This window comes from Barbus barbus (genome assembly GCF_936440315.1).
Source record: "Barbus barbus genome assembly, chromosome: 20".
In the NCBI taxonomy this organism is placed as follows: domain Eukaryota; kingdom Metazoa; phylum Chordata; class Actinopteri; order Cypriniformes; family Cyprinidae; genus Barbus; species Barbus barbus.
Genome location: NC_136748.1, coordinates 10,619,534 through 10,642,548, shown reverse-complemented (window position 1 = coordinate 10,642,548; position 23,015 = coordinate 10,619,534). Strand labels below are relative to the sequence as shown.

Genomic DNA, 23,015 nt, shown 5'->3' with positions numbered 1-23,015 from the left:
ACCTTCAAATGCAGGCAAAAGCAAAATGTACCTTTACTGATTGTATTGCCAAGTCTCGTCTTTCTCTCCAATCAGTCTATCTTTTGACGGACGTATCCAACTGCCAGCTTAAACAGCCACGGGATTTCTGCTGCCTCAGTACAGAATCTAAACAGGTGTTCTTTACACTCTTCTGTGATTAGCTTTATCCAGAAGTACCGTGCCTTAATCATACATTCATTTTGATCTGTCCTCTTTTCTTTAGGATGATATGTGGGTGCTTGCCATGCGGTCTGTATTTGAGGAGACACTGCCACGTCCCAGTATGGATACTATTCGTGGTGAGATACTACCCAGCGCTTGGATCCTTCAACCCAGCCAGCGTAACGGTCGAGAGCTTGTCACTGTCATCTACTTGTTACAAGTAAGATACCTAGCCCTTGTATACTTTCTTTCATTGTGTATCAGTTTAACAAATTAGCATTTGCTAATTCCTCATTGTTTCCTGTGTCTCCCCCAATAGGTGGATTTGGGAAGCCCGTCCTTGGCTCCTGGACTGCTGAATACAGTGTCTAGGAAGCAAGCAGCTGTCATAGCAGACCTCGATTCTTTCTTCTCTTTATGACAAATCAGGTTACACATGTAGCAACAAGCACTTACACTAAACCCCTGAAGGTTTTTGCTAAGATTTGCACCTCGTTCTTGCTTTTTACTTGATTCTTTTTCACATAGCACTGGTGATTATATTGTGTAACACATTATCTTGCCTTTATTTTATTTAGTCTTTATTGTTGTTATTGTTATGTTAGCCCCCATGTGCCAAAGTATTAATTATTGTAAAAAGATTTTTTGATTGATCAAAGTAAAATCCCAAAGCTATTTCTATTTATGTATGTAGTTATCACTTGATTATCATTTGATATAGACTAAACTATGCATAGCTCTGTTATTTGTAATGAAGGATATTCATATAAAACAATCAACTGCATTACAGTATTCTTTTAATGCATAGCATTGTCTGAAGCTACTATCAGAAATAACTAGTATGTAAAACTTGAACTTGACATCAGCTGTAGAGACTTTTTAAACTTTATTCTGTAATATGCAGTACAGTACCTTTCATAAACGTGTCCAATTCCTTTCTTTTTTTCAGCCATTTTCATTTTTGTTTGTGCAAATTTCATGCAATTTCTGTGTAACTGCTTATACAATTTATGACAAGTTCTATATTGGCTGAAATGGGATAGATCGACTGTCATAACTGTTATTGACTGCAGTGCTATTGTTGATATTGATACTTTCAGTATTTGTTTTTTTTTTTTAAATGTGCATGCAAAATATTCTTTTAAATTTCTGTGTAATGATATGCAAACAAAAGTTAATCCTTTTTAACATAAACTGTTACACTTTCTACAGTGTATAGATATTATACAAATATTTGGATTTGCATTAAAGCCATTACGTTTTGACAAAGTGATCAAGAGGGTCTTTGCTCAAGCACTGTAGAATGATACAAGACCAGTGGTTTTATTTGTAACTTAGCTGATCTGTAAAACGGTGTTGCCGCTGAAACAAAAAAGTATACTGTATAAATGAAGGATATTTCTTTTTTTTTAATTACATCACATTGATTTATTATTGTAAATGTCTTCTATAATATGTAATCTATCTAAATGTAAAATAATTTATCATTTATGTTTTAAAATGTTCTCTTTATGTTTCTGTGGAAGAGCTTCCAAAATCTTAATGACTTTTAATTTATGAACCAGAACATATTTTTATTAAATACACTTGGCTTTTTTCATATGTTTCTTGTTTTCAGTCTTAATTTTAGTATTTAAAAGGATCTCACTTGGTGTTTTAAGTGCAAGGCCATGCCCACATCGGGGACCAAATTAATTTGTTAGGGAAAGTGTTTAGCATACATGTTTAAATGACTTTATGTAAATAACATATGAACTGTAATATAATATGTTTTGTATATAAAATATTAAGCATTGATAGTTTTAATAGCATTAATATATATCGAAAGCGACAATGGAAGTAATCAAAATCAACAAAAGAGCAATGATATGCAAGTGCAAGTCTCAGTTTTTTTTTTTTTTTTTTCAATTAATATAATAAATAGAAAACGGACAGATTAGAAAAAAGAATAGAGCAAGCTAGTGTTAGAGGCCCTTTTTTTGCTTTTGTTAATTGTATAATAAATAAAAAGAAAACCAATAGAATACAAAAAGATCTTTCTTTCATTCAACAGTCCAGAATGATATTGATATTTGTACAAAAACATTTAATATTTTTGTACTGAGGTTCTATAAAACATTTAAAACACTGTACTCTGGGTGATTCTGAGGTGAGTGACAGTAGGCTAATTGTCCCACCGAAAATAGGCTATTTGTAATACTTTAATTTGAGAAGTGGATTTGAAGACTGACCTCAACAGGATATTTTCTGGTATGAAATCCCTAAACTACATTTATCAGTGTAAGCAAGTTAAATTGTTCAGATTTGTCTGGATTGTTAATCTTAAGTACTTGACTGTGAACAGTAGCGTGAATAACTTGGTTACTTGAACGAAGCAGTAAACCCAAAAGATGATGCTTTCTCAGGCCATTAGTGGCTTCAAATGATGACCACTGGTGGTGATCTGGTGTTACTGTTAAAACCTAAATCTTATCCAAACAACAAGCCTAAAAAATGGTAAACAGGTGAGGTGAGTTATCAGGTAAGTATAATTTTAGCATTCCAGTTGAACAGAAATATGTATTAATTGTGGTGTCTGTTTGATTTTTACTACAGGACTGATGGCCGAATCACGTCAGATCTGTTGGCTGTCGGGGAATCAGGTTCGATTCTGGTCTGAGTCTTTTCCCGAACACAATCCCCCTCTTTCCCCCATTTACCGAGATGGTCCTCACTGTAGAGCACAAGATCCAGAGGGTGTGGTTGGATCTAGATCCAACTCCTCCCACCTTACATTTGCCTAAACCTACCCGTCTTCACCCCCTGATCCCTAAACCCACCCATCCCCACCCATAAACCTACCCATCCCATCCCATCCCATCCCCACCCCTAAACCTACCCATCTCCACCCCCTAGATGTAGATCCAACCCCGCTCCCTGGATCTTTGTTCTGCAGTGAGGGGCTACTGCATTTACCGGTCTATCTCTAATGTCCTATCCAAAAAAAAAAAAGGTAAACAGGTGAGGTGAGTGATCAGGTAAGTATAAATTTTAGCATTCAAATGAATCTAAACATGTAATAATTGTGGTGTCTCTATATTCTTTATCACAGGACTGATGTCTTATAATCACATCAGAGCTGTTGGCTGTCTGGGCTTCAAGTTCAAATCCTGCCGGAGTCATTTACTGATCCCATTCCCCCTCTTTCTGTCCTGTCTGTCTCTACTGTCCTATTCAAAAAGGCCAATGACGCTGAATAAGGCCAAAAAAGGTAAACGGGTGAAATAAGCAATTAAAGGCAATCAAATTGAGTAATTTAAGGATTAATAAAATATTTCTAAAAACAGAAAATACAGAAAGATTGTCTGTGGAATGAATTTGACACAATCTATCCAAATGTATTTATTCATCAATGTAATGTATAGTAGCCTATAATGTATTTGTAGTCATTACGTAATGTGTTAATGCTATGTAAGAGAATACAGTTGTTTGTTGTATTGTTAATTCCCAATTAGATGAAGTATGATGACAAACTTATAGAGGTATAAATGTTTTATTGTTAGATAGACAGAAAGAAAGTCATTCTCGTTTGGCTCTGTTCGAAGGCGGTCGCATTTTTCTACCCTCCCTATCCTGAACTTCCCTGCTTGCTCTCTCGTACTGTCTTGTCCTTCTTAAGAGACTCTCGCTGCACTATTTACAAAACCGAAATTATGGATCTGATCAAAGACAAAACAATCTTATCTCTTTCCGGCTTCCCAAAACAGAACGGCTTGGCAAGGCCGCTCTGGTATCAACTCTCCTGTGAATACTGCAGGGAGACGCTCTTTCTTCCCTCCCCCATCAAACACCTTGTTATTGTCGGGCGCTTGGGCTCTGGCCAAGGTCGTTTCCATGGCAATTGCTATGTCGCACCACAACCTGCGAACTGAGACAACTGGTTTGGAGTACTGGCGCAACGGATTTCAAGGCATACGAACTCACACGAACTTACACATACACACACTCATACGCTCATATATACAGATTGTCATCCACCTCCCTACCCCCATCCCACGCCTTCGTCGCTTCATCCCGTCAGTTGATAACGGGTCTGTGTTCGCGCTGTAATGGCTGCAGGCCGGATGGCTGTTTCGTCTGAACTGGATTACTATGCAAGTTATGTTCCTGTGTTGACTGTGCTCTATGCTGAGGTTTTCGTCTGTTCTCACACTGCACTCTCGTTCAGGAGCGTAGTGTGAGGACTATTTTTTTCTCCTCTCTTTCCTCATGTTGTGCTGTATTCTTCTTCTTTATTGCATTTCGTTGCCTTGTACCTACATGTGCAATGACAATAAATTGAATCCAATCCAATCCAATCCAATATGAAAACAGAAAAACAAATGAAATTTCAACCAGGCCATATTAGACCACTTCAGACCCAATGTGACCTTATTATACTCAAAAGGATCCAGCAAACCAGTTTAGTCAATTATATTTGTGACGTAATAATTTAGCTAATGTTTTAACATGTCCAGAAAATGTTTTAAAAGACTGCTAGCACACTTCTAACACATGTTGCTAATATGTAAGCATTTTTAAACACGTTGCTAATATGTCCTAAGCTAGTTCCATGGCTTCAAATGGTTTCCTGAAAGCCTTTTAACTAAATTCAAGAAAAAGATTCTTAAAACTTGAACAAGGTAAAACGGGCTTTGACTCTAGTTTGGTTGTGATTTATTAAAATTACAGATTCATTTATTGAAATAAAAATATTATTTGCAAATATAATTCAAATTTTATTTTTTATTTTTTCTTTGCTCACTTAAATCCCTTTAAACTCTTTATTTCTTTAATTCCTTACTTGAAATAAAAAAGATCAGGACATCTGTGACAACATCACCAACCCAGGGTTGTTTTGCATTGGAAAGTATACATTTGTTTTTGGAGAACTAAACGGCGAACAAGCAACAGGTGTTCAACGTGTAAAATAACAACGTGTCTTTAAGTAGCATATCCATACTGGCACGATTAGTAGCGAATTGTAAATATATATATATATATATATATATATATATATATATATATATATATATACAGGTCCTTTTCAAAAAATTTGCATATTGTGATAAAGTTCATTATTTTCTGTAATGTACTGATAAACATTAGACTTTCATATATTTTAGATTCATTACAACACAACTGAAGTAGTTCAAGCCTTTTATTGTTTTAATATTGATGATTTTGGCATACAGCTCATGAAAACCCAAAATTCCTATCTCAAAAAATTAGCATATCATGAAAAGGTTCTCTAAACGAGCTATTAACCTAATCATCTGAATCAACTAATTAACTCTAAACACCTGCAAAAGATTCCTGAGGCTTTTAAAAACTCCCAGCCTGGTTCATTACTCAAAACCGCAATCATGGGTAAGACTGCCGACCTGACTGCTGTCCAGAAGGCCATCATTGACACCCTCAAGCAAGAGGGTAAGACACAGAAAGAAATTTCTGAACGAATAGGCTGTTCCCAGAGTGCTGTATCAAGGCACCTCAGTGGGAAGTCTGTGGGAAGGAAAAAGTGTGGCAGAAAACGCAGCACAACGAGAAGAGGTGACCGGACCCTGAGGAAGATTGTGGAGAAGGACCGATTCCAGACCTTGGGGGACCTGCGGAAGCAGTGGACTGAGTCTGGAGTAGAAACATCCAGAGCCACCGTGTACAGGCGTGTGCAGGAAATGGGCTACAGGTGCCGCATTCCCCAGGTCAAGCCACTTTTGAACAGAGAAGCAGCACTGGACTGTTGCTCAGTGGTCCAAAGTACTTTTTTCGGATGAAAGCAAATTTTGCATGTCATTCGGAAATCAAGGTGCCAGAGTCTGGAGGAAGACTGGGGAGAGGGAAATGCCAAAATGCCTGAAGTCCAGTGTCAAGTACCCACAGTCAGTGATGCTGGTGTTGGTCCACTGTGTTTTATCAAGGGCAGGGTCAATGCAGCTAGCTATCAGGAGATTTTGGAGCACTTGATGCTTCCATCTGCTGAAAAGCTTTATGGAGATGATTTCATTTTTCAGCACGACCTGGCACCTGCTCACAGTGCCAAAACCACTGGTAAATGGTTTACTGACCATGGTATTACTGTGCTCAATTGGCCTGCCAACTCTCCTGACCTGAACTCCATAGAGAATCTGTGGGATATTGTGAAGAGAAAGTTGAGAGACGCAAGACCCAACACTCTGGATGAGCTTAAGGCTGCTATCGAAGCATCCTGGGCCTCCATAACACCTCAGCAGTGCCACAGGCTGATTGCCTCCATGCCACGCCGCATTGAAGCAGTCATTTCTGCAAAAGGATTCCCGACCAAGTATTGAGTGCATAACTGAACATAATTATTTGAAGGTTGACTTTTTTTGTATTAAAAACACTTTTCTTTTATTGGTCGGATGAAATATGCTAATTTTTTGAGATAGGAATTTTGGGTTTTCATGAGCTGTATGCCAAAATCATCAATATTAAAACAATAAAAGGCTTGAACTACTTCAGTTGTGTTGTAATGAATCTAAAATATATGAAAGTCTAATGTTTATCAGTACATTACAGAAAATAATGAACTTTATCACAATATGCTAATTTTTTGAAAAGGACCTGTGTATATATATATATTATTATTTTTTTTTTCATTTATGCAGGGGTTGTGATTATTGGAGTGGAAGGGTGGGGAACGCCATGTAAAGTCAGTGACTCCTGACAGGAATGCGCGTCCCCTCCGCTCCGCTGGTCTGCTTTATTTTTAACACTTTGGGTGTGTCAAACAGCGGCCCTGCGCGCACTCCCTGCCCCTGCAGCAGCTCTCCCCCACCGTGACCTAGACCTCAGCGCCTCTCATGGGATTATTACTGCTCTTCAAATAACGGACCATATTCTAAAAACATCGACAAAGAAGCGTGTCATTCTCCCGTACTGTTTTTCAGTTGTATAGGTAAGTTTACTGTTACATTTGAAACTCATAGTATTAGAGGGCCTGTCTTCAGTGTGGGCTTCCAATGTCATTTGATATTAGATGTATCAGAACAGTTTGTTTTAATCACACCTGTATTTGTATGTCTCTGTGTAATATGACACGTTTAATTAGCTTATAGTTCTTTTCGTAAAAGTATTGCACTCTTATGAGAAATGCAGTGACCTGTTGAGCACTATGTGTGATCAGTACAGATAAAAAGCCCTTGGAGAAAACATACTGGATACAAACCAATGCAAATATGTAAGAACTGTACATTTTCCTACATACTGTAATTATCTGCTTTTCACTATGAGAACTTGAGAAATATGACCGTTAAATTCTCTTCATACTTGATTACTATCGGCTCTCATCTTCTTTATGATCATTAATTTGAGTCTGTGAGCAACTCTAAATTAGGTCTAAGCTGGTCATTAGCTGAGTCAACCTTGTCCAAACTGGTAGACCACACTGGACAAGAAACAAACCAGCTTGTCATGTAAGTTTAATGCCCAAACTGGTCTATGTTCCTAAATCCAGCTTGACTGCATCTAGAAACTAGCCTCCATGTTCCTATAGCTATCAGCTGGACTTTCCAACAGAGGATCACCACGTATTCGGCTGGACTCTCTGTTTCTCATTGAATAAACCGAAGAAAGCTGTTCCACAGCATTAGTAAAAGAAAAACAGCTGTCACTAAGCCTTTGAAATAATAAAATTCTGTGAGCTGTTTCAAGCTCACCTTATAGGGAGAACCGCCATGGTGTAAACACCATTACTTACTGCCCAGAACTTCATAATATGACCATAAAGTTCATTCCAGGAATAGTTTGTGTTATTCTGTCTATTAATTGCATGCTCTGCTTGCCTGAACTGAACAGTTTAGTCAAGCATTAAAATCATGTCAGCCTTTTTTGTGTTCATCGTATGGAAAGGAGCAGTGTGAACATTCCTTGAAACATCTCTTTTTGTGTTTTACAGATGAAAGTAATGCGGGTTTAGTAGATATGAGTGGGAATAATTAATGACATAATTTCAGTTTCAGGGTAAACTTAATTCTTCAAGGTGGTGTTTATACCCACAATTTACTTCCCTTAATTTAATTTAAACACAGAATACTCTTGTACCATAGTGCCAGCTCCAGCTGTTCCTACAGTAACATGGCACGCACAGTGCTTCATGATTCATACCACACCTAAGTGTGGCCTCTCCCCTCACACATGTGAAAAATAACCCGCTGTGTCGGCTTCCTGGACAGTAGATAGCCGCCCTCTAACTTCGGTTGCAGAATTTGAGAGTAAACACACTGTGACATTATCATGGCAGTGATAGATATTATTAAGAGATACAGCTCTTATAGAATTTCAATTACAGTTTTTATTGCCAAATATAATGTTAATGACCTAAAATTGAACAGATTCAATGATGTAGCATATGTAGTTATTTTAAATGATTTACACAAAAATGGAAAAAAATTAAATAAAATAAAGCATGCGCAACTGCAAATGAGATTTAAGAGCTACTGAAGAGTATGTTTTTCAGTGAACAACAAATTACATTTTTGGTCTGTTACTCATGCAAAGCTATCATAATGAAATCAAATCACATATTAAGTGCTACTTGTCAATTTTGGAGCATGAAAGCGTGGTTACTATAAATTTACACTGTATGGAAAAGAGCAGCATCGGTATTCTTCAAACTTTCTTCTTTTGTGTTCTATAGAAGAAAGAACGTCATAAAGGTTTGGAATGACATGATTTTCTTTTTTAGGTGGTGAATTTGTTCAAAGCAGTCTCTACTGTCTCTCTTTTTCGGTTGAGATAGTAGATACTTTGTCATAAACTGTGTGTGTGCATTTGAGCATATTGCAGAGAGAGCAGCAAAGTTGTGCCTCTTGTGATAACGGGTTTCCCGCTGGTGGGTGGAGAATAGTTCATTGATAACATCCCCCCCTGCACTGGCCTGATACAGAGAGAGAGAGAGAGAGAGAAAAAGAATGAAAACCACCATCACCACTCTTTCTGACACCTGTTAGATTCTCTTGTTCACTTAGTTCTTGAGCCAGATGTTGATTGTGTCATTTATTTTCATTTTGTATATTGCACAACTGACACCTAGCATTGTTACAGTACACTAACCCTGACTACACTAACTACAAATAGTAGGTGAAATTAATTTGGTCCAGTGCTTTTCAGTGGCCTAGATATTTGGAGCCAACTAGAGCAGAAGCATTGGATTGTCTCAAGACGCTCACTGCTAATGTTTAGCAAGGATTTTTCCACCTAATTATCTGACTGTGATACGAAACACGCAAGCAAATATCTGATCACGTAGCGTGTGACGAAGTAGGAAAATTTGTGAAGGGTGCTCTTTACATTCTTTAGCCCAAAGGGGTTGCCCAACCCCCTGTTCAGTGTGATATGACTACACATGAGCAACATGCCTCACAGAGATAGAACTATCTTAGCGGCTAACCTTCACACACCATTCCACAGTAGCACACGCAAATACACACCCTCGTTAAGAGCGACGTTAGAGGACATGTGCTGAAAATGGCGGCCTTTGGAATCTTGAGGGTGTAGACAAACAATCTATAAGGAAAACAGGTATACTTTTATTAATTGTATTATTTATTTATTACTTATAGACAGGGACAAGGAGAGAGGCAGGTAATGATAGGAAGATGGGCAACTACAAGAGTCAGTTTTTGGCATAAGTACCACCACAAATTTGCACATGTACTCTGTAGAGTCTTAAATTATCATCTACTTTCATAAATTATTCTACCAGTCATGCTTCCCACGTATATTTGTGTGAATTTGAGACCATTTGTGAACATTTTGTTTTTCTCTAATAAAAAAACTTAGTTATATCAATATACAATTTGATTGAAAATTTAGAATTTTAATTAAATTGAATTAGTTCTTTTAAGCTTCTCACTCTTCCCCCTTTTTTAAATGGCAGCAGCTCTTGAGCTGAAATGAACAAAACCTGATGATCATGTTATCCAGCACAATTAAAAAAAAAATCCAAAGAGCATCTTGTGCTTCAATGTAAGCAAGGATGCAGAATCTTTATCATTTCTTATTTTGACATTTTCAAAATTCTAAAATTTTAAATGTTGATTCAATTCAGTTTTCAGCATCCTCATTTTACAGCAATTTTTCCACAAGTGCCTAAAACGTTTAATAGTAGGCCTACTGTAGCTTTGCAGGTAGGCCTCTTGAAGCATCTTAGAGAAATTGCCACAGTTCTTCAGGATTTAGTCTGTCTCAGTTTCTTGTCATTCCAGCAGACTGGATGATGATGAGATCAGATCTCTGTGTGGAGCACTGGCTGCTGTCAGACAAAAATCTCACTGGATTATTACAATTAATGGCAAAATGAATGTTTGGAAATGTAAACTGATATTTCCTAATGACACACTACAGCAAAAGCTAGAAATATCTGACATTAAAAAAACATTGTTTAGCTGGCAAAAATACTAGTGTTCTAATAATTTTGGCCACCACTGTCTATAAATAGGCTTATATAATCATGGTATCTGGGACAGATTTAGAGGCTGTTCACACAGATCACATTTTTGCACTCTTGTACTTCAATGGTTTTTTCTATTTAAACATGCGCTAGACGATTATGTTGGACCATTGCGGTTGCGTCTTTTCCAGTTTCTTTCTTGCATATAACAAAGCATTTTAAAAACAGACTTCTCAAGATGCCTCAGGTTGCCTTTTTTCCCCCCATTCCACTGTTTTGCATTTTTTGTGTGAACAGTCCCTTAGATACAAGTATCTGCAGGTACATCTCAAAAAATTAGAATATCGTGAAAAAGTTAATTTTTTCTTGTAACTTATTTCAAAAAGTGAAACTTTCAGATATTTTAGATTCATTACATGTAAAGTAAAACATTTCGACAGTTTTTTTGTTTTTATTTTGATGATTAGAGCTTAGTTCATGAAAATCAGTATCTCAAAATATTATAATATTTACATTTGATTTACAATTAATGACCATCCCTACAGTATAAATTCCAGGTATCTGTTCTTTGAAACCACAATAATGGAGAAGACTGCTGACTTGACAATGATCCAGAAGACGAACATTGACACCCTCTACAAAGAGGGTAAGTCACAGAGGGTCATTACTGAAAGGTGTGGCTGTTTACAGAGTGCTGTATCAAAGCATATTAAATGCAAAGTTGACTGGAAGGAAGAATTTGGGTAGGAAAAGGTGCGCAAGCAACAGGGATGACCGCAAGCTTGAGAATACAGTCAAGCAAAGCTGATTCAAACACTTGGGAGAGCTTCACAAGGAGTGGACTGAAGCTGGAGTCAGTGCATCAAGAGTCACCACGCTCAGATGTCTTCAGGAAAAGGACTGCCAAGCTACTTCTGAACCAGAGACAACGTCAGAAGCGTCTTACCTGGGCTGTGGAGAAAAAGAACTGGACTGTTGCTCAGTGGTCCAAAGTTCATTTGGAAATGGTCCCAGAGTCTGGAGGAAGAGTGGAGAGGCACAGAATCCATATTCCTTGAAGTCCAGTGTGAAGTTTCCACAGTCAGGGATGATTTGGGCTGCCATGTCAGCCAGCTGGTGCTGGCTTGAAATATTTCACATATGTGTAATGAATCTATATAATATATGGGTTTCACTTTCTGAAATGAGTGACAAAAAATATTGACCTTTTTCACGATATTAATTTTTTTTAGATGTACTTGTAAATATAATGTGGTGTAAACAGAAATTTCAAAATGTATAATGTTCACTTCAGTGCAAAATCTGAAAAAGATAAATGTGCACTTAAACTCCTCCTCCATCTCTTTCACCTTTCAGATCATCCATCTCTGGCATTCCACTGTCTTGTCTTCGTGTGGCACGCTGAGGTGTTTGGTCCCTCGCATTCCTCAACTATGCAACTATGACCTCCACCACAGACTTTGACAATGCTGAAATCACTCAGCAGTACAGCCGCATCAACACCCGCTTCGAACTGTCTGACGAAGAGCTCGACAACGACAACAGCTCGGCCAGACTGTTTGAGCGCTCACGCATTAAAGCGCTTGCAGGTGAGTCATGTCAAGTGACATAAAACTGAGCACATGTTGCTTAGATATACAGAATGTGCAGATACATATGCAGACGTACAGGCAGCTGAACCCTATCCTCTCCTGCCCCCCTTGACCAGCCAGGATAACTTGCACATACCCAGCATGCCTCGGTATGACTGAGCTGGACAGTTGCCCTACCCTTCTATGCCCATAGCTTAGCTTTCTGGGATAGTTGCAGGAGCTTGTCATTTTTGGCACACCTGTGGGGTCTGCTGCTCTCAGAGACAGCACATTTTAAATAGCAATTTCATGACCAGACTTACAAGACCCTTTGCAGGGACTGGGTAATCCACATAGGACAGTTATGAAAACTGTTTGTGTGACAGTACACTATCATACATTTTTTTCAGAAGAAAACGTGAGTGGTGCTTCATGATGCTGTGTGGTTGCTCAGGTGTTCCGAGTGGTTTCTGAGGCATTGTTAGGAGGTTGCTTATTGGCCCAAGTCAAAGCCTCACGGAAAGACCTCCTTGACTGCATTAACAGAGTATCCAATTTTTGCATCCAATTTGGGACATTTCTCCTTTAGCAAATTTTACCATTAATATCTACTGTAACAGAATATTGCTTTATAGCTGTGCATATCTACACTAAATACTTCTAGAGATATGAGATGTCATGGTTTTGATGGTCATTTTATATAAAGGAGCAAGTGCAGTATGCACTTTTCCCCACAAAACATTATAAAAAGCAGGACAAGCAGTTTGGAGAATGGGATGGATTAAAAAACAAGGCATGAATCAATATACAAGTGTTAACTGAATGTAAAGTTTTCTGGCAATTATAGAAATACAGTAGTTCACCCAAAATTGAAATTTTGATGTTAATTTACGCAACCTCAGTCCATCCAAGATTTCTCTTCAGTAGAACAGTAAAGAAGATTTATTGCTGAAACCATGGTCCCTTGGTGATTCGTTAACTTGTAAATCTGTGCTGCTCGAGCCTTGGACTGTTTCAGATGGTTCAGTCCGATTTGGTGAACTGGTTCAAATAGTTCACCAAAAAGAACCAGTTAAAAAGAATGATTCATTCGCAAACAGTACATCTCTCTTGACCATTTGCCTGAGGCTATGGATTACAGATAATGTTGTAAATGTTCAGTTTCTTTCACAGAACAATTGTTTCACTTCATATATTGTCAGGAGCCACAGGTGTTCATTTTGTTGTTGCCTGATATACCGTTTTTGATTCTCAAAGTGACAGTAGCCTTTGACTTGCATTTTATGAATCGCTAAGGACACACGGTTTCAGCTAAAAATCTTCTTTACTGTTCGACTAAAGAAAAAAGTACCTACATCTATATCTTAGATGGTACGAGGGTGAGTAAATTAACAACAAAGCTTAATTTTTGGGTGAACTATTCTTTTAATTGCATGATAATTGCAATTAAATGAAAATGTACCATAGTTACAATTTTTATTAAATGCAGTTAGCTGAAATTTAAGGTGTTTTTCTCCACTCATGTAGGATTGAAATCTTTATATATTCATAATTACTTTGAAACATGGTTATATTATCTTTGGTTAAAGTGTACTGGTGAACATTTAACTAAAATATACTGCAATGTTATATAAATTAAAAATTGTATGTCATGCATTTAATTTTGTGAGAATAAGTTATGTTTTTTTATTTAAGGCTAGGGGTGTTTCTGTTTTGAAATGCATTAACGATTGTGTACGGCCTGCTTTTTTAAGCCAAGTGTATGTTGCTGAGCCAGGGGGAGTGTGATGTGTTCTGTCGGTGCATCTGTGCTTTGCTCTTTCTGTAATGCAATTAGAGAGAGTTAAAAAGTGAGGGAGGACGAGCGAGAGAGAGAGAGAGAGAGAAAGAGAAGTGGTTCCCATTCTTCACCGTTGATTTACGGTTTCTGAACAGACACGCATCCCTCTGAGTATACTAAGTACACTTTGAGTACACTGTCATTAATACATTTGTAGTTTGTATTTAAGTCAGGGCCTAAACTGCTTATGCACGCACTTACAGTCTGTTACAATCACATTGTATTTGTAACAAATCAAAACGCAAACACATGCACAGCCATTTGATGAAATTTTAGATGAGTGTGTGTGTTGTGGGGCGGACAGGAACGGGGGCATATTATATGCATGGCTGGGGTGCTGGAGAACCACTCCATGTGCTGCCGGGGAGAAGTACAACAGCATCACTGCTAAGTGAAGAGTGAGTGAGGGAGGGAAGGAGAAAGAGAGGGAGGGAGGGAGGGTGGGGCAAGAGGAAGAGGGAGAAGATAACAGGACTCGAGAGAGAAGAAGGGAAGAAGAGCGTACTGCTTGTCTTGCTCTTTCCCGGCCTTGCGTGTTGATTTAGAGTGGTGAGGATGAGCAGCCCCTGTTTGTGTCGCGCGGTGCCCGTGAGCCAGACCCGGCTGAGAGAGGTCAAACTCAGCTTGAAGACCAGCAGAGAGACCATCGCGATCCGCCCTATCCTAGAAGTCAGCAGCCGGCAATATACCATGGTAAAAGAAGTTCCGACCCGGACCAATGCACCAGGCAGTCGGAGCAGGAGCACCCCGCCGGTTTACAGGGCCCAGAGCAGAGGGGGCAAAACTAAAAGTCCCCACATTCGCGAACCTGAGCACCTGCCGGAGAGGAATGGAACTTTAATGGGCATCACACCTAAAGTAGCACCCATGACTCTTACTTCAGTCTCCTCAACCTCATCATCCTCTTCCGTCTTCACCCTGAGGGGCCATCGGCCCTCGTCTCCACGATCCTCACCATCTTGCCCCCTTTCCCCGTCCCGGAGTATGAGACGAGCACGCTGGCTGAGCTACAGTGCTTCCAACATCTGCTTTAACAACTCCATCCTGGATGGGCGGTTCAGACAACTGCAAGGTAGTATCCTGCTGGAGTTTTTTTCCCCTCCCATCCTCAAAGAGGGGGCAGTCTTTCCTGGCATATCCTCCACCCTGCCACAGGGGAGTTATTAGATTATGCTAGATTGTTTTCTGTGGGAACTGGGTTGTCTTTTTATGTGCAGTATTTATTAATTTCATTATTTATGCTGTATATACGCCCCAATTGCCCACTGCGTTCCCTCTGAATATTTAATGGAAAACTCATAAAAAGGCCATTCAGTGGAAAAAAAATACTTTTTGCCTCCCACCACATCAATCTTTTTCTTGCTGAATTACAAAGCAGACCATCTACTACTTGTCTTCAGCTATTCTTACCTCTTACAGGAAAATGTATTTTTCTCTGATTTGGGGTTTTCAGCATCGAGGTCTCCTACCTTACTTATTCTCTCCAGGCAGCTCTGTTCATTTTTAGAGAGAAGTTGACTGTCACTGTTAATTTGCGTAAAACTGAGCTTCCACTTTCTCTCTGATGAGAGTGTTTTTTTAATGCTGTGGAACAGAAAGAGCATAGTTCATAGTTATTTTTTCTATAACTATCACAAATATTTACATGTACAGGATGAATAGAAGGTAGTGTAAAGACAAATAGACAGACTAGTTTGCATACTACTTTTCTACTGCTCTAGTTAATGGTGTTTGGCATGCATTACTACCACTAATGCTCATTCTTAGGGTTATGGGTTTTATGGAAACCCATTTTAGTTTAAATCAAATTGTATAATAAAAAATTGTATAATAAAAGTAATTGTGAGGTAAAGTTTAAAATAAGAAATATAGTAACATTGTGAGATATGAAGTCACACTGTAAGATGTAAAGTCGCAATTGTGAAATATAGTCACAGTTGGCGACTATAAAGTTGCAATCATGAGTAATATAGTTGCAAGTACCGTACCTAAGACATGAGTTCTATCTAAAACTAAGCAGTTTTGTTCTGATGGACCATAAAATGGGTGAAAAATCATAAATATTTATATTGAAGGAGGGACTCAAGCCATATATATGAACAAGAACATCATAAAGATCCTCCAAACTGCCTCCATCATGGCTGCAGGTGATACATGGGAAAGCACTGTTTGCATTGCATCTAAATCTATTGCTTTGTGTGTCCTTCTGTCACAAAGCCCTCTGATACTTGTGATTTTGTGTTGGTAAGGACCTTATCTTGCAGATCAGAGCCCAAACAATGACTCAGGTATGAGAATTTAGTGGAGGTTGACTGTGTGAAAAAAAAAAACCAAAAACCGCTGGCTTGTTGTGTACAGGGAAAATCCATCAATATGAATATTTCAGACCTTTCATGTGGGCTGGAGAGAATATCAGAGATCACCAGGACCCTGGTGAAACAAATTCTATTTAGACTCACTGCTGTTCTAATGGAGAGAGAGAATAATTTAGTAGAGGTTAGACTACAGTACTGCTGTACAAAGTGTGGACAGGAAGAGGAATCATTTGGCAGTAGTTTGATCATGAATTATGTAACGTTGCCAAGCTTAGCTCTCTTATTATGCTTTAGCACATCTGGAGCTTTCCTAACTCTGGCAGGAACATGGTAAATTGCACTTTAAAAAGTCAAACGGTGCAGTTGTTGCTTTATAGAGCTTCTCCTACCTGACCCTAAAATTACTCGTTTTTTGTGTTTAACAATAAGTCAAGGTTTGCCTGGTTAGCATGGTCTCCTAACTCTGGGTGGTAGATGCTATACTTGCACCATCTGGACACAAAACAAACAAAGTCCATTGACAGCTGATCAAATTTGACATTTATTTATATATATGTATATATATATCTAGTTAATCATTCATTCATTCACAAGCAACATGTATTTATATTTCATTGTATTGCAGTAGATGTTTTAACTTTCATGATAACAAGATGAAGGGCTTATCTGTAGAGCCCTGCACGGGCCTCAAATTTAGGTCCGACCTGAGCCCGTCTTTTTTTTTTTTTTTCTTCTTCTTCTCCCAAAACAGCTCATGTTTCAGCTATTAAAATAGTTCAGTTTTGTATGAAATGGCAAAGTGATTAAATTTTGTTTCGTTTTTTTATTTTTATTAAATTCATTTAGAAAAACGTTTGGAGCATTTTTTGTTAATTAAATACGTTTTTTTCTTTCTTAAAGTAACGACTAAGCGGCCAGCGGCAGACCAGCAGGCTGATCATAGCTTATGTTTGATCAATTTAGCCTTCTCAAATCATCACGACTTGCCTAAAATAAAATCTATAGATATACTAAAACAGTTCAAGCATATAACAGTTTAAACGTTAAACCTAGATAAATGTGCGCTGCATCAATAGTTTGTGCGGAGAGTGGAAGCTAAAGCACAGGACATGGAGACACCAGCGCAATCAATTGCATTTTTCTTCAATGGAAACAACTTACGCCATAATATTAGCTCATAAAGGTAAGAGTAATACATCATGGGGAACTGTAAAGGGTCTACTTTTATTTGTGTGCACTCACAATATCATTTTTATATTTATAAAAAAAAAAAACAATGATGCGCTTTCTGCCGTCTCGTCTTGAACAGGAGCGCTTCAGAAAAATGAACCGAAAGTCAGCAAATACATGCCTCACAGACATGATAAATATATCTATAAAAAGCTTTAAATTACTACTTAACGAAATAAATCAAATCGAAAGCAAAAACTCTTTCATTATAATCATAATCTGTAAAAATGCACTTCTCTCTAAAAGCGCGTCTAATGAGGAGATGACGAATCAGGATCATCATCTTCATCTTTGCGACACTGACACAGAAAACACTAGTTTATTGGTAAATAATTCAAATATCTCCTTACTATTTCCCCCGGACACATTCATGGTAATTACTTTTGCTGGGGCTTTACGGCAAGCTTTATTGCGTGTATTTGAACGCAGAACTCTTCAGCTGTGCTGACGGCACTCGCTACTGCTGCTGCTGCAAGACACTAAACACCGTCGAGCCGCTCTTAACAGTCGTGGTAGCATGTGTTGTTTCCACCAGTGCGTTAATTTTTTTTCATCACTAATTGATGGATGGCTAAAATATAAAAATAAAGAGAAGCCTAAAACAGGCCTGAGGCCTGGCCCGCGTTTGAACTATGACGTGAAAATTGTCCCGAAGCCCGGCCCTAGGGATGTAAAAAATTTGGGGCCCATCGAGCCCGGCCCGAAATGCAGGGCTCTACTTATCGGGACTGATTGCCAGTCACTTTTCTTGTGACAGCATTTTCCTTTGGCTCCAGGGTAATTAGCCACATGATATTTACGGCTCAAGAGATTGTCTAAAACATTTTGCAAACATTTTATAACAAACCTTGAATTTAGGTCGATTCATTCATTTAAAAATTATATTTTTGACTTGAATAAAAGCATTTTATTTAGATATTATCACATAAAATACATGTTTGAAGTTACCAGAATTTTATTTTTTTACATGCCAACATAAAGAAACAATTGTTGGCTTGTGAATAAAAGTGCATGGAAACATTAACCTTAACATTAATAATATGAAACTTGAAGGATTTGTATGACATTTCAAACTTAAATGTTCATGGCAAAATGAAAGCTATTTTGTCTCTCTCTACAGCAATGGTTCTCAAACCTGTCCTGGAGTACCCCCAGCCCTGCACATTTTGTATGTCTCCCTCATCTATCACACCTGATTCAACTCATCAGCTCATTAGTGGAGACTCCAAGACCTGAAGTGGGTGTGTCAGATATAGGGAGACATACAAAATGTGCAGTGCTGGGGGTACTTGATGGAGAGGTTTGAGAACCACTGTTCTACAGAATACAGATGTACTGCCAAAGAATGTGCTTTTGACCCAACATTGTTCTAATCAAGTAATTTTTATTTTTAAAGCCACAATCCATTTGAAAATCCATGCCTTTTAAACAGCTTTAAAAAAATGTGTATTTTCATGTCCGTTGTACAGAACTAACATTTGGTATAAAACTCACTAATTGGAACACCTCTGAAGGATTGTTCCTGCACATGCTCAAAAATAGTTCAGACATCATGCATTACACATTTGATTGTTCATTAATTTTTCATTGTTTTGTGATCCAGATGGAGGAGACATGCTTTCATATTGTAGTTTTTCCATTCAGAGAATAAACTTCAGGGTAATTTAACAGTGTTGTAGTCAAGATCAGTTCATTCTAATCCAAGTCCAGACCAAGACCTGAGAAGGTTGAGTCTGATTCAAGGCTGAGACAAGAAGAGGGTCAAGTCTTAGAAGGTTTAGCTGTAAATTATGCATAAATGGGAAGGTAATGTTTCTAGATTGGGTTAAAAGAATGCATCCATTCTCCACCCACTTCACATTCTAATGTTTTATAACGTCTTTTTCAAACTCCTCTCTCATTCACTGTTTTTTTTCTACCTCTCTTTTTGTCATTTCCATCCCTCCATCTTTCCAGTTTCCTGCAGCCATAGGATCTGAATCATTTATAAAACACATCATTAAGAATGCACAATTTAGTTATTTTTGTGGTAGAAACTTAAATAAACATGGTGCTGCAGAAGATTTGCTGAGGAAAAACATATGGACATACATACAATACACTTTAAAGAATGTAGATTAATCACTATATGACTGTGACAATATAAACTGTATTTTTGGATTTTCAAAGAGAGCTTTTTGGGTTTGCGTGTAAGATGTAAAAAAAAATTGGCTTTAGGGAATTTGTGCAATTCACACCTATGTCTATTTTACTACATAATGCATTCCATATATATCTATTCTCAATCTATATGGGTGAATCTGATGAAAACTGTCAAGAAATCATAAAAATGAAGCCTGTTTTTATGGCCATTAATATTTTATGCATTGTTATGCATTATTCTCAGTACAATGGAGTACACTGACAATTAAGAACATCTACAGTAATGGGATTTTTAAAAAACATTTGAACATTATTGCACAATTCGGAGTATACATCATGACAGTATTTATTGTACTGAATTTAATTTAAGCTGATATAAAAATGGAAATGCCTAATTGCCATTATATTGTCACTGTGAATAAATGGTCCTGAATGTTTTTCCCTTGTTGTCTAAACTAGATGAGCGAGAGGCTGTCCAGAAGAAGACCTTCACAAAATGGGTGAATTCAATATTGGCCAGAGTTAGTTGCCGAATCTCAGATCTCTATCTAGACCTTCGGGATGGGAGAATGCTCATCAAACTACTGGAGGTTCTGTCAGGGGACAGACTGGTAAGTGTAACGTGTTTAATGTGTAACAGTGTCAAGCCACATATGTCCACACCACGGCACAATAATTAATTGTCATTTACTTAAGTCATTGCATTAATATCTTTGACTCTCCATCTTTTTCCACCATTCAGCCCAAGCCAACCAAGGGCCGAATGCGCATTCACTGTCTGGAGAATGTGGACAAAGCTTTACAGTTTCTAAAGGAACAGAGGGTGCACTTAGAGAACATGGGATCACATGATATTGTAGATGGGAACCACCGGCTCATCCTAGGCCTTATCTGGACCATCATTCTTCGCTTCCAGGTCAGCCCATTATTCTTCTATACTTTTTTGACCACTCTATTGATTCTGTGCCTCTTAAGTATAATTTAAACCAAATAATAAGGAAAGTTTAGATGTTAAAGACTAAAACCAAACATTTCTCATGCTTTGAAACACACAGAACAATCCAGACTTTCTGATATTACAGTGGACCTACAGCAGAGATTTTGTGTCTTTGGCTGATTGGAAAAGTTTATATTTATTTTTAAATCTCATTTTGATAGCTGGATATTTTTAGCCCAGCTACTTCAAACAATGTAGTCTGCTACATAATTCAGACCTTTAAAAATGAAAGGAAATAAAATTGTTGACTGCTCTTTATTCTGCCTGCTTCCCACAGAGATGTGCAAACTATTGAGACATAAAAAGTCAGAATCTAAATAAAGTAACAATGCCTCTGCATATCCAACAATGGATGCAGTACATACAGTAGCTCTTTTAATTAATGTGAGATTTAGAGTACATGAAATGTCAACCGATATGATAATTTACTGCTTTTAAATGCTTCAAATCAAAAGGAATGTCTAGTTGATAGAAAAACAATAAGAGTGACAGAAAGAGGTATGCATATAGTTTAAATGCACATGTGGGATTCATTTAAGTTTTTGTTCATTCTTTCCTCATACAGATTCAAGACATTATAGTAGAGACAGGACAAGCTGACCAGACAGGCCGACAAGAGACCCGCTCAGCCAAAGATGCATTGCTCCTCTGGTGCCAGATGAAGACTGCAGGGTAGGACAATGGTTGTCATACTTCAGTAGTAATTAAGCTGACAGCAAATCCTCTATTTTTATGAGAAATCTGTGGTTTCAGATTTGTCTGATGTAGTTTGTCCCTGCAGGTACCCCAATGTAAATATCACCAATTTCACCACAAGCTGGAAAGATGGCATGGCTTTCAACGCTCTCATTCACAAACACAGGTGATAAATATAAAAAAAAAAATCAAGATAAAATGTATATATTAAAACAAAAGATAGTTTTTGGAGATATTGTTTAGTGGTTAGGTGACATGCATTGATACACTGAGCAGATGTGCTCATATGGATAACAATTGTGTCTTCTAGACACCACTAAGATTAAATGGAGAGAAACTCTATTTCCCTAAGAATTTAGATTACATTTCTAAGAATCTCATATGTACCACTTCCAATCACAAACTGTGTTGGGATTTGCCAAGATACCAATATCTGCAATCAAAAGTCTGAGATTTTAATATGAACATTCATCCTCCAAGATCATGTTATTAATTTTACAATTGATAAAAAATGACACTTAAAATTAAACCTCCTGAGCAACCACTGAGAAATGAAACTGATCCTGTTCCTCTTCATACTATCCTATCAATAAAAAATAGATATAAACCAAATAACCTCTTCATTTCACTCCATCAGGCCAGATCTGGTGGACTATGGCAATCTACAGAGGTCCAATCCCACTCACAACCTTCAGCAGGCCTTTAATGTAGCTGAAAAAAAGCTTGGTGTCACCAAGCTCCTGGACCCAGAAGGCAAGTAACACCTGCTGACTATTAAGCCAAACATATAATAATTATCCTCCCATTATAGAGAAAACATCATTATAATGTATTGTTTGCAGATGTATTCACTGAGAACCCAGATGAGAAGTCCATAATCACATACGTTGTTGCATTTTACCACTACTTCTCCAAGATGAAAGCTCTGGCAGTTGAGGGCAAGCGAGTTGGCAAGGTGCAAAATTTGAGCCAGTTCGCATCTATGGGAATTTTATGTGTTTAATGCAAGAGGAGATTTGCCTTGATCTATATTCATATTCTACAGGTGCTAGACCAGGCCATTGAAACAGAGAAGATGATTGAAAAGTATGAGACATTGTCATCAGACCTACTAACATGGATTGAGCAAACCATTATTGTGCTGAACAACCGCAAGCTTGCTAACTCCCTTACAGGCGTCCAACAGCAACTTCAGGCTTTCAACTCTTACCGTACCATGGAGAAACCACCTAAGTAATTCAGGCTATTTATGAACAAATGCCTCTTTTTGTAGTAAGCAACCAAGTGCTAAACAACCAACTTTTTAACTCCTAACTCTTCAGATTCCAGGAGAAAGGCAACTTGGAAGTACTGCTGTTTACCATCCAGAGCAGAATGAGGGCCAACAATCAGAGAGTCTACACACCGAAAGAGGGTGCACTGGTGTCTGATATCAACAAGGTAAGATGCTAAGGTTAATGCTGCATTGATTTAAACTCAGGAAATATGAATTTACAACCTCCAGTTAGGGAAGGTGCAATATAATGCCACTTGAAGTCAAACTTTGAACACAACCTAATATCTGAACCTAAATCTGCAAAACAGGCTTTGCCTTTTTATCTTCTAAACG

The 23,015-nt window shown here is 37.9% G+C and overlaps 2 protein-coding genes across 3 annotated transcripts in view; both read left to right on the top strand.

Annotated features, from left to right (window-relative positions):
• Window positions 1-1,784, top strand: part of LOC306886366 (uncharacterized protein) — a 52,046-nt gene extending 50,262 nt beyond the window's left edge. The window contains exons 29-31 of the mRNA XM_079443400.1: window positions 76-155; window positions 245-403; window positions 503-1,784. Of these exons, the coding sequence (XP_079299526.1) occupies window positions 76-155; window positions 245-403; window positions 503-604 (341 nt within the window). The 3' untranslated portion in view covers window positions 605-1,784. The remainder of the gene's footprint in view (window positions 1-75; window positions 156-244; window positions 404-502) is intronic.
• Window positions 1,785-6,917: 5,133 nt separating this feature from the next.
• LOC306886436 (spectrin beta chain, erythrocytic-like) overlaps window positions 6,918-23,015 on the top strand; it is a 33,110-nt gene continuing 17,012 nt past the window's right edge. Inside the window, exons 1-10 of one of the 2 annotated variants that reach the window (XM_079443538.1) lie at window positions 6,918-7,120; window positions 11,972-12,204; window positions 20,173-20,324; window positions 20,456-20,629; window positions 21,276-21,382; window positions 21,492-21,572; window positions 22,044-22,159; window positions 22,249-22,361; window positions 22,452-22,639; window positions 22,729-22,846. In XM_079443538.1, the coding sequence (XP_079299664.1) occupies window positions 12,057-12,204; window positions 20,173-20,324; window positions 20,456-20,629; window positions 21,276-21,382; window positions 21,492-21,572; window positions 22,044-22,159; window positions 22,249-22,361; window positions 22,452-22,639; window positions 22,729-22,846 (1,197 nt within the window). In that variant the 5' untranslated portion in view covers window positions 6,918-7,120; window positions 11,972-12,056. The remainder of the gene's footprint in view (window positions 7,121-11,971; window positions 12,205-20,172; window positions 20,325-20,455; window positions 20,630-21,275; window positions 21,383-21,491; window positions 21,573-22,043; window positions 22,160-22,248; window positions 22,362-22,451; window positions 22,640-22,728; window positions 22,847-23,015) is intronic. The other variant, XM_079443537.1, reaches the window with a different exon arrangement.